General features: G+C 43.1%; 1 protein-coding gene across 3 annotated transcripts in view; it reads right to left on the bottom strand.

Annotated features, from left to right (window-relative positions):
- SLAMF1 (signaling lymphocytic activation molecule family member 1) overlaps positions 1 to 1,201 on the bottom strand; it is a 36,824-nt gene extending 35,623 nt beyond the window's left edge. For all 3 annotated transcript variants that reach the window (XM_054497191.2, XM_054497172.2, XM_054497182.2), the window contains exon 1: positions 975 to 1,201. In XM_054497191.2, the coding sequence (XP_054353166.1) occupies positions 975 to 1,050 (76 nt within the window). In that variant the 5' untranslated portion in view covers positions 1,051 to 1,201. The remainder of the gene's footprint in view (positions 1 to 974) is intronic.
- Between the last annotated feature and the right edge of the window lie 10,921 nt (positions 1,202 to 12,122).

Below are 12,122 nucleotides of genomic sequence, written 5' to 3'. Positions count from 1 at the left end.
TTGAAAATCCCAAGCTTAAAACACCCTGGGCCTCAGGATTTCCCCCCGTGTCCACAATGCCACCTCTTCTACTCCAGGCTACCTCCCACAGTCTAAACAAATAAGCAGAAGGAGATTCTCACGCCACTCACACAGGCAGTCCAAAGTCCACTTCTTGCTTGGCTTTTTCTTTCTCAAATACCTTTTCTGATAGCCCTGATATTTCTAAACAGAAAGCAATAGCCTGCCTTGGGAAGAAGATAGCCAGAAAGATAGGAACAGAGTCCAGATCCAAAGGTAGCTCTTGTCTGGCCTTCCTGCTGGAGCTACTCTCTGAGGGTTCCCAATTTGCATTTCCCACATACTGTAACCAGCCCTAGGCTTCAGAAATCCCAACTTCTTCCCTCTTGCTTTCTTGGACCTTCTCTTCCAAGAAAATACACACCAGTATGACCGCACTGTGGCCACTGCTGGTTCTCAGCCAAAAGCCTGGAGTTTTCACTTCTACTCTCTCTTCCCACTCTAGCCAATGCTTTCTGTCGACCCATGCTCCTGGTTTGTCAGCCTGCATGTGCACGGATTCCCTCCCAGGGCAGGGATGTAGGGCAAATCATCTCCCAGAGCTCAGTCCATCCAGCTTAGTCTAGGCTAGGTCTTTGCCAGAAGATGCCCATGTAAAACCAACCACTCAACCAGGACTTCTACCAGGGCCTGTCACCCTAAGACTGGTCAGAAGAGTGACTGGAGCCTTTGGCTTAGAGCTCCTCATTTCCTTGGAAACTGGGGTTGCTGGGGCTGAGTCTTGGAAACCCAAGGGCCCAGGAACTTATAATGTTCCTTCCTCTTTGAAAGAGGCAGTTGAAACTGACAGCCAGTCCCTAAGGAAGAGTGACCAAACACAATCCCCAGCCCTGCACCTTCTCTCCATCCACGAAGATACGCTGATTCCTGCCAGCTAACATGGGACTCAAACCATCAGGCAGATGAACACTCACCTGTTCCGTAGCTTGCACCAAAAGCCAGGGAGAGAAATAGCATGAAGGTCAAGGAAAGGAGCCCCTTGGGATCCATCAGCCAGTGAGGAGAAGGAAGGGATCCTGGCCAGAGCCTGGCAGCTGCTCACAGACACCAGGCAGAAGCGAGCTTCGTGTCATGCAGCAGAGGCTGTCTGATTTATGTATCAGGAACCAGCAGGTTCCTGAACCCGCTTCCTGTATCACTGGGACTTTTTCTGCTTGTGTCTTGAGGATTGCTCATCTCCCATGAGGCTTTAAATCACTTTTTTGTTCTTAAGAAGCAGACTTCTCAAGAAGCCAGGCACTTGGCCTATGGGAGCCAGGAAAGGGGGTGTGTAGTCACCTCAGCCAAAACCCGGCTTTGGGCAGAAACATGAGCCCCTGCTTCTTTCCTTAGCTGTCTCCAGGAACCGGATGTTGCAGATTCTCTGAGCAGTTCTCTCCGGTAAGTCTTCTTGGATTGCAAAGAAAAGATGTTTCATCGGATCACTCCTCAAATTTGGCAGTTCACAGCTGAACTTAGATAACTGCATTTTGATGAGCTAATAGACCTCTTACTTCTGTTTTATTTCATAATTTCAGATGACACCTCAACATGCAGCCTGGTGTAGGTGCCACTGTCACAGAGAGATGGGAAGGGCAAGTGCGGGTCACTTGGAAGAAACCCTGTGACCCGATGAGTGCAATGTGGTATAATTTAGTAGCCCATGCTCCTAGTTTGCCTTCTTGCGTGTGTGTGGATTCCCTCCCAGGCAGGGATGTAAGGCAAAACTATCCCAGTGTGTGTGTGTGTGTGTGTGTGTGTGTGTGTGTATATGTATGGGGTATGTATATGTATGTATGGGGTATGTATATGTATGTATGGGGTATATGAGATATGTTGATAGAGGCATACAATATGTAATAATCACACAGGGTAAATGGGATATCTGTCACCTCAAATATTTATCCTTTGTGTTACAAACAGTGCAATTATACTTTTATTTTTAAATGTGCAATTAAATTATTATTGACTATAGTCACACTGTTGTGTTATCAAATACTAGTTCTTATTCATTCTTTCTATTTTTTTGTACCCATTAACCATCCCCACTTCTTCCCCAACCCCCACTACCCTTCAGCCTCTGGTAACCATCCTTCTACTCTCTATGTCCACAAGTTCAATTGTTTTAATTTTTACCTCTCACAAGCAAGTGAGAATGTGCAAAGTTTGTCTGTCTGTGCCTGGCTTATTTCACTTAACATAATGGTCTTCAGTTCCATCCATGTCATTGTGAATGACAGGATCTAATTCTTTTTTAGCTGAATAGTACTCCATTGTGTATATGTACCACATTTTCTTTATCCACTCGTCGGTGATAGACACTTAGGTCGCTTCCAACCTTGGCAATTGTGAATAGTGCTGTAATAAACGTGGGAGTACAGATATCTCTTCAATATACTGATTTCTTTTCTTTTAGGTGTATACCTAGCAGTGAGATTGTGAATCATATGGTAGCTCTAATTTTAGTTTTTTGAGGAACCTTCAAACCATTCTCCACAGTGGTTGTACTAGCTTATATTCCCAACAACGGCATACAAGGGTACCTTTTCTCCACAGCCTTGTCAGCATTTGTTATTGCCTGTCTTTTGGATAAAAGCCATTTTAATTTAACTGGGGCTGTGTTGTATTCTGGGAGTTGCCTTTATTTTGGAATTTGCGTCTAACTTTTCGTTGAGGAGAAGGAACTAGTATTGGCAGAAGGATGATTCCGCCCTCTTTCATGAGTTAAACTATAAGAATGGGATACTGGAAGTGTAACCAATGCTCCCAGGGAGACTTGAAAGAGTAGGGAATTGTTTTTAGAGTCCATTGTAACAGGTCATAGGCACTCTCTGATGGGCCTCCCCATGGGGATCAGGTAATAAAAGCTGGTGAGATATGTGAACTTTATCCTCACTGTTTTCTTCCTTCCTTTCCCCAGCACTCAACTGTCCTCCTCACAACTCTTCCCAGTGGTGTGTGCTCGAGTCAGCATGTACCAACTCATAAAATTGTTAAATTTTCAGGAATCTGGATGGGCACAGTGGTACGCCTGTAACCCCACCACTTGGGGAGGCCTAGGTGGGAGAATTTTTGGGGCCAAGAGTTTGAAAATAGTCTGGGCAATAGAGCGAGAACTCATGTCTACAAACAATTTTTTTTAATAAAAATAAAAGATAGATTTTCAGGAATCTTGTGGGGTGCTTGATGAACATGACCATTATTAAACATATAAAATTAAATTAAGTTATATAAACTTACAGTTAAGCTGGGCATGGTGGTACATGCCTGTAGTCCCAGCTACTTGAGAGGCTGAAGCATGAGGATCCCTTGAGCCCAAGAGTTTGAGGCTGTAGTATCTTTATAGCAGTGCGAAAATGGACTATCATGATCATGCCTGTTGGTGTGGTTTGCCGCTGTGTCCCCACCCAAATTTTATCTCGAATTGTAATCCCCATAATCCCAAAGTGTTGAGAAAGGGACAAGGTGGGAGGTGATTGGATCATGGGGGCAGTTTCCCCTCCGTGCTGGTCTTAAGACAGTGAGTGAGTTCTCACAAGATCGGATGGTTTTATAAGGCATTATTTTCTGCTCTTGGCTGCCCTTCTCTCTCCTACTGTGATGTGAAGAAGGTCCTTGCTTCTCCTTTGCCTTCCGCCATGATTGTAAGTCTCCTGGGGCCTCCTTAGCCATGTGGAACTGCAAGTCAATTAAACCTTTTTCCTTTATAAATTACCCAGTCTTGGGTAGTATCTTTATAGCAGTGTGAGAATGGACTAATACACCTGTGAATAGCCACTGCACTCCAGCCTGGGCAACAGAGCAAAACCCTGCCTTTAAAAAAAAACTTCACAACTAAATAAATTATATTAAACAGAGGGACTAAAATCTCAAAGCTCATTGTTTCTTAATTATTTTATGACATTACTGATATCTATGTTCTTGAGGTAATTGACATCTCTTATGTGTCTACAGTGGAAATTAAATACTGGATCATTGGTGCTTCTGGACCTCTCTTCCCCACTCTGCATTCAATGGCATAGTGTTGGGAGCTTGAAACTGGCCATGGTGAGAGTTTATGCCATGGAAATCAGCAAGCAATATAAATCAGAACTTTATTGTTTTGTTGATTGTCTAAATGTAAGTAAGTAATAGAGAAAACACAATGATGCAGAGTAAACTTAAACGTGTGCCATGACTATGGCCCTTACATTGGGATTAGCATAAAAATTGAGGAAACATTTTTCCAGTATTCAAAAACTATCATCTGATTCAGCAAAAAGTCACTAGTGTCACTGATGAGCAAGTGATGCTCCAACATATGTTTTTGTTGTTTCACATTTCTTTAACTTCAAAAAAGACATGAACCAACATTCATGTTGGAACTACAGTACTTTGTCACTTGTAACCATGGCTATATGGAATTTACAATAAAGGGGATTGTACATTTTATTAAAATACAATAAATTTTAGTTTATAAATTGCGTGTTAGGCATTCTTCATATAAGCAAAATTTATAACAAACTCATTTACATATATGCATATATTATTTTTCAGAGATCTGGCTGTTAACCATTTACCAACACACCACTGTTACAATAACTGAGAATCCAAATGGTGGAGTGAATGGCATACTGTCTACGTATTCATAAAATATCAGTTGAAATAACTAAATGATGTGAGAATATTGGGATCCTGTAAAAATGGGAAACAAATGATCCAGGTCTGATTTCAAGACTGGTGTTCTCTCCTCAAGCTGCACGGCTCCTGGAATGCATGCTGTCTATTCATGTCAAACCTTTCTTTCTTAAAGACAGACACTTATTCTCTTGTTTACTTTGCCCTTCCTTTCATTTCCAGAATTAGACCTTCTCTAGCCTCGCCATGAGGCCTCTCCACTCTGATCTCCTGGATCCCCTCTGCACAGATAACTGAGCTAATGCTAGGCACTATCTGAAGAGTTTTCCTGTTTGGTGCAATCTAGAACTAAATAAAAACATACATTGAATGAGGGTCAGAAATGGTTTAGATGAAGGTTCTGAGGTTCTAGAGTGGATTCTATATAGATTCCTCCCTGCCCCCAAATTCTTCTTCACGTGGAACGTCAGAATGTGGCCTTATTTGGAATCAGGATCTTTCAGATGTAATTAAGGTAAGAATTGAGATGAGATTATATTGGGTGAATCAGAGTGATCTCCAAATCCAATGAGAGTAGTGCATCTTTATAAGAAATAGAAAAAGGACACACAGAGACACAAAGAAGGCCATGTGAAAAGACAGAGCAGAGACTAGAGCTATGCAGCCACAATTCAAGGAACACCAGAGACCACCAGATGCTGGAAGAGGCAGAGAAAAATTCTCCCCTGGAGCTTTCAGAAGGAGCAGGCCCTGCCAATATGTTAATTTTAGAACTTGGGCCTACAGAACAGTGGGAGAATGAATTTCTGTTGTTTTAAGTCATCAGGTTTGTGATAATTTTTTACAGCAGCCACAGGAAACTAATACAGGACCTGAGGGGCAATGTGACTAACCAGAGATTTACAGTTAGTACATTTAGTATACTGAGCGGCTTCCCTCAGCTATTAAGAGCAGATGTCAACAGACCAACAACAGAAGATACACAGATGATAGTGCCTTGCAGTTACAAAGCCATTTTCAAAAGCCTTCGCATTCGCAGCCTTATTTAATCCTCCTAACAGCCCTGCAAAGGAGCTGGTGGGGTTTGTAAGGCAGGATCTGGACCAAACTTGGGAATCCTGACACTGATCAGAGCTCTTTCCTTTTTCCTGGTGAGTATTTATCACCATGAATACTCAAGAGAATAAGGAGGAAGGAAATCTTGCTAATTGAACTCCCTGGATGCCTGGGGTTTCCACAGTGTTATTTCATTAATCTTGGTAGCAGTAAGAAGCAGGAATAATTATCCCCATTTTACAAATTGAAGTATAGTGCAGCTAAATAACTTGCTCAATGGCTTAGAGCCAAAAAAAAATGCAAGAGTTGGATTCAAACCCTGGATTATCTGACTCCAGAGTCTGTGCTCTATCCATTCACCATACCACTTGCATTATACCAAGTGTGGGGACAAGAAAGGGAGACCACACTGTTACTGTGTCTATGTAGAAAGAAGTAGACATAAGAGACTCCATTTTGTTCTGTACTAAGAAAAATTCTTCTGCCTTGAGATACTGTTAATCTGTAACCCTACCCCCAACCTGTGCTCGCTGAAACATGTGCTGTGTCGACTCAAGGTTAAATGGATTAAGGGCTGTGCAGGATGTGCTTTGTTAAACAAATTCTTGAAGGTGGCATGCTTGTTGAAAGTCATCACCACTCCCTACTCCCAAGTACCCAGAAACACAATACACTGAGGAAGCCCGCAGGGACCTCTGCCTAGGAAAGCCAGGTATTGTCCAAGGTTTCTCCACATGTGATAGTCTGAAATATGGCCTCACAGGAAGGGAAAGACCTGACCATCCCCCAGCCTGATGCCCTTGAAGGGTCTGTGCTAAGGAGGATTAGTAAAAGAGGAAGGCCTCTTAGCAGTTGAGATAAGAGGAAGGCAGCTGTCTCCTGCTCATCCCTGGGCAATGGAATGTCTCGGTGTAAAACCTGATTGTATATTCCATCTACTGAGATAGGAGAAAACTGCCTTAGGGCTGGAGGTGAGACATGCTGGAGGCAATACTGCTCTTTAAGGCATTGAGATGTTTATGTATATACACCTCAAAAGCACAGCACTTTTTTCTCTACCTTGTTTATGATGCAGAGACATTTGTTCACATGTTTTCCTGCTGGCCCTGTCTCCACAATTACCCTATTGTCCTGCCACATCCCCCTCTCCGAGAAACACCTGATAATGATCAATAAATACTAAGGGAACTCAGAGACTGGTGCTGGTGCAAGTCCTCCATATGCTGAGCGTCGGTCCCCTGGGCCCACTCTTCTTTCTCTATACTTTTTCTCTGTGTCCCTTTCCAATGAGAAACGCCCACAGGTGTGGAGGGGCAGGCCACCCCTTCACCAAGCAAGAATCTTAGCCAGTCTTCAGGCTTGTGTTGGCCAATGGCTCATCATCTGTGAAACATTCCTTCTGGCACAGGCCACAGCATGGGCAGTAGGAAAATCCTAGGTGAGCACTATTTCCCATCCTGGCCTCCCGTGTCTGTGGCTCAGCACCATTCTTTCCCTTTGGTGATGCAAAGCCCCAGCCTGAGAATGAGGAGGACTATACTTCTGTAGAAAATAGCCTTCCCCAAAAAACTTCAAGTGGGTTATGCATCGAAGCCATCTCCTACCTCTTAAACTCTTAAATGTGTCCCTAAGACTTGCCACTCTCTCTCCTGACACTGTGGCTGCGGGTGCCAACGTCGCCTGCCTGAGAGTGTCTGGTCTGGACTGCTCCTGAGTGTCTTGGCTTCCCAGCCAAAGGTCGTCATCATCACAGCCTCTGACCAGAAGTCCCCTATAGCATGAACTGACCCCACAGAGAAGGGCCACTAAGGCCAGATCACCTGGCCACATGGAGCTCATGATGAGCACATTTATCTGGATAAGGAAAAAAAAAAAACCTGCAAAACCAAAATGAAAATACAGAATTCCCCCAAACTCCGAAACCTCTCCTAGTAGACCTGACTGAAGAGTCTAAAACTGGCCTGGGGAAAGCACTGGGAAAAAACACCCTGGGGTCTGCCCTGCTGGGTGAGATGAGGAAGCCCACAGGGCAGATGGCTGATATGGAGGCTGAGCAGACTAGTCAACCAGATAGCCCTGTTGTGGCACTGGGGCTGTCAGGGTTGAGGGGAGAGTGGAAAGAAAACTGGGCTTTGAAGTGGCTGTAGCCCAGATCCAGGCCCAGGCTCTACTCAGCTCCTTTATGCTGAATGTTCATGCCTGCCATCAGCTCCCTGGCCAGATGGTATGAGCTGAGTGATCAGGCCTGGAGAGGAGAGCTGAAAATCCCACTGGCAGTGCCTTCTTCCCCGTATCCTGTCTGTGGTGCTGGGATTGCCCACTGCAAGGCCCTCACCAGGTGTCTCACATCAGTACCTCCTCCAGCAGTTCAGACCTGCTTTAGGGAACTGGAGTCTGGAAGTGGAGAGACATCTGAGGGTCTTCACCATCTGAGGACTTCCTCTCCAAACTGCTGTCATTTCCACCGATGCTCCTCCATCCTTCCAGACCCCAGATGCAATATGTGGGAATCCCTCCCTTCCTGGGGCCTGCGCTGAACTGACTCTGAATTCTTCATGTCCCTTAAGGGGTGACTATGACCGAGAAAGAGTCACTGCTTCACAGACTGTCTCCACAGCATTTTTAGAAGCATTCATGGTAGGACTGGGGTGCTTCCTACTACCTTTCAAATGACCTCATGCGGCAGTCATGTAATTTGCTAGCCTGCTTTTTACTGGCATACATTGTTAAAGAAAGGGAAATGCCCATGCCACTCTACTCCTTCTAGGAAGGAATAGGGTTCAGGAACTGGTGACAGTGGCTATTGAGTCACCAGCCTCAGATCTTTTCTGTGCTCCAAAAACTGCCTCCCATAACCCTGGTCTGTGTTCTTAGAGTGGTAAATATGAGGATAATTTGCAAAGTACCCTGGAAACCCTGGATAACCACTATGAGAAGCAGAATTCATTTCTGTCTCTGAATAGTTCTGGTCCTTAACTAACCAGTGACCTCCCTGAGAAACAGAGACAGCTGGGGAAATGGGGGCTGTGTGCTCCATGAAGTCATTTAATGACCCTCTGAGATACTCATGGGCCATTTATGCAGTCCAGAGCAGCGATTCCTGCACCGTCACACCAAAGAGGTGGCCTGACCTGAAGTAAGTCCAGGAAAGAGGGGAGAGCTAGGACACTTAAGCTGCTTGGAAAAGCTAGCTATAGGGTAGAAATCTTCAGTGAAGAATTCTAACTGGGACCACTGGAGAGAGAGGTGAATTGTGGAGAGTAACTCCAGATGAAGCCGAGTGGTGGAAGCCCAATCCACCTGCTTCTCCATCCACTTGCCTCTTCTCCATCCACCCACCTCTTCTCCATCTACCTGCCTGCCCCAGCACTGACCATGAGAAAACCATTCCATTGGTTTAAAATATAGTGACTCTAAACATCCTTTAATGATATATAGATATACTTACAAGGAGTGACAAATCTAATTGTCTACCACTTAATCGCTTTATCAGATAACACTGCTAGTTAAGAGAAAAATATTTAGGAATTGTAGTCTTTTTTTGACATTAGGGTTCCATCCTCCAATTGTTAATTTTATGTGTCAACTAGATGGCATTATGAAGTGGCCAGATTAAACATTATTTCTGAATGTGTCTGTGAGGGGGTTCTGGGTGAGATTAGCATTTGAATCGTGGACTCAGGAAAGTAAATTGCCCTCCTCAATGTGGTGGGCATCATCCAATTCATTGAGGGCCTGACTAGAACAAAAAGGCAGAAGGAGGAATTTGTCCCTTTTGCTTCCCGCCTGCCTGTTGAGCCCTCGTACTGGGATTTACACCGTCAGCTCCCCTGGTTCTCAGGCCTTCAAACTTGAACTGGAATTACACCACTGGCTTTCCTGGATCTCCCGCTTGCAGACAGCAGGTCATGAAACTTCTCAGTCTCCATAATCACATGAGCCAATTCCTCATAATAAATCTTTTTATGTATATATATCCTGTTGATTCTGTTTCTCTGGAGAACCCTAACTAATATTCATCTCCTCTTTTAAAAATCACAAATGTAATATAGCACTGAAGGAAATGTCTTTAAAAGAAAGAAAATAAAATGTGATCCAGGTATAGTGGCTTATGCCTGTAATCCTAACACTTTGGGAGGCCAAAGCAGGAGGATTATTTGAGGCCAAGAGTTTAAGATCAGCCTGGGCAACATAATGAGACCCCAGCTCTACAGAAAAAAAAATTTTTTTATATTAGCCAAGCATGGTGGCACATGCCTATAGTCCCAGCTACTTAGGAGGCTGAGATGGGAGGATTGCTTGAGCCCAGAAGTTCAAGATTACAGTGAGCTATGTTTGTACCATGCACTCCAGCCTGGGTGACATAGTGAGACCCTGTCAAAAAAAAAAAAAAGAAAAAAGAAAGAAAGGAAAATCTGCCATCATTTTTAAACTGTCACAACTGCTTTCAAGTTTGCAATTTTCCAAACCTTTCTTTATAAGGCAGCAGATGAGTTTAGAATTCTGGCTACATGGTCAGATAGTCCAGGGCCCACATCCCCATTCTGTTATTTATAAATCATCCCACCTTAGGCAAGTTATGTAATCTCTCTAAGCCACGCTTGCCTCATCAGTAACAGAGTTAAGATGGAAAAAAAATCTCATAGGATTGTTAGGAGAAGTAAATGGCATAAATGCAAGTAAGATGTCCACTGCAGCACCTGACATGTGAAAGCCATTTTGCATTTGGTGTCTATCACTTTTTATGGTTTCCTGAGGTGGTCATGATTAATTAAATGACGAACCCCATAAAGCTGCAGCTGGGGATGCACAGGAAGTTCTGCTGTGTGGTCAAGATCAAGGACACTCCTCAGAGACATGGAGCAGAATGCTTCAGGCACCCTACAAATGAATGTCATTCCTGGGCATCTCTATTGGAGGCAACAATAACTTTGCAACATAAATTAGGGACAAAAACACACTATAGACTATTAAGACCTTTTAGCAATTGAAGACAGAGAGACGGATTTGATGTGATAAGTGTTTTAAAGCCCTGTTATAAAAGAATTGAAATTTCTCAGCATAGACTATCACATTTCATAAAGAAAATATCAGTGTATAATATGTAACAGGAAGAGTTATATATGTAGACTATGAATCAGAACAGAAAATGTGAAACAGAATGAAAATGTGAACTGAACCCTTGGCCACACCTGATGCAGTTTCACAGAATCCACGTGTGGAGGGATTGGAAGACAACACCAAAATCATACAGTACAGTAAATGCAGTTAGTGTTTATTTTCATTGTATAAAATACCTCTGAGGTTCTCATTCTGTATGGTGGGCTCGGTCACTTCAATTTATCTTTTTGCTTTATTATACAATTTCAAGTAAAAAATACCTCTAGGTATCATCGTAAGTAAACATCTGATAGTTAGGCTAATCTCAAATAATAATTACAGGTAAGATGCTGGTGCCTGGGATAGACACCAAGTGTCTTTTACTAAGCAACGGCTTAAGTGAAGTTTTTTCTTGCCTCAGTGGGCTATTCATTCCAGAAGAACATTTGTAACTACAGTCACTGCGTTGCACATAGTTTTGTATTTTTTTAAATTTAACATAATACGTTACAATGACTCACATGTTGTTGCCTAGTTTAATGAAGAACAATTTCTTAAAGAACATTGTGTTCATTATCTCTCCTTGAAAAAAGAACAAATGAAGATCATGAGATTGTTTAAAATGTCAAATTTTAAAAAGCGTTCTATGGAGTAAAAGAAGTAAAGATCATACTCAGAGATAGACACTTCCTTCTTTAGTTTTATTGTTTCTAAATTTTGCTTTGTTGAGCAAGACAATAGAGTTAAAACAACAAGGAGTATGTTTTATCTTAAGAAATTTTCATAGGGGTGAATAAGTCAGTTAAAGAGGCAGCCTCTTTTTCTGTTGTATTTGTCTTTAAGAAGGACGGCTCATGGTGCCCAGTTCTGATGACAGAACCTGGATAAAGACTATTAAAATGAACTCTGGTCTTGTCTGGGCCCCAAGTGGCTGGGATATTGTGCTGCATGCTCAGATGGCATTTTGAGACCCAGCTGTCCTTCTTGGATTACCCTCCAGCCAGAACCTCCAGCAAAAGTTTCTGTGGAGACATTTCCCCTGCAGCTTAGAACATCTACTATTTCTCCTGGAGGAGACTCCCACTCCATGAGAAAACCCTTCCCTGGAACAGAGGGCTGGGAGAAAGACAAGCAATTACCGTTGCTTCCTATATTGTTTACTGAACTCTTTAAAACACAAGAATCTATTTTAAGAACATGGGTCCTTAATTTGGCTTGCTCACGGAAGTATGGTATGTCATGGGACTACAAGAAGATGAGAATCCTACAGTAGTACAGCTGAACTTTTCCAAGAGCTCAGCACCAGGTCT

The sequence above is a fragment of the Pongo pygmaeus genome, chromosome 1 (assembly GCF_028885625.2).
Source record: "Pongo pygmaeus isolate AG05252 chromosome 1, NHGRI_mPonPyg2-v2.0_pri, whole genome shotgun sequence".
Classification (NCBI taxonomy): domain Eukaryota; kingdom Metazoa; phylum Chordata; class Mammalia; order Primates; family Hominidae; genus Pongo; species Pongo pygmaeus.
This window is presented reverse-complemented; position numbering and strand designations above follow the sequence as displayed.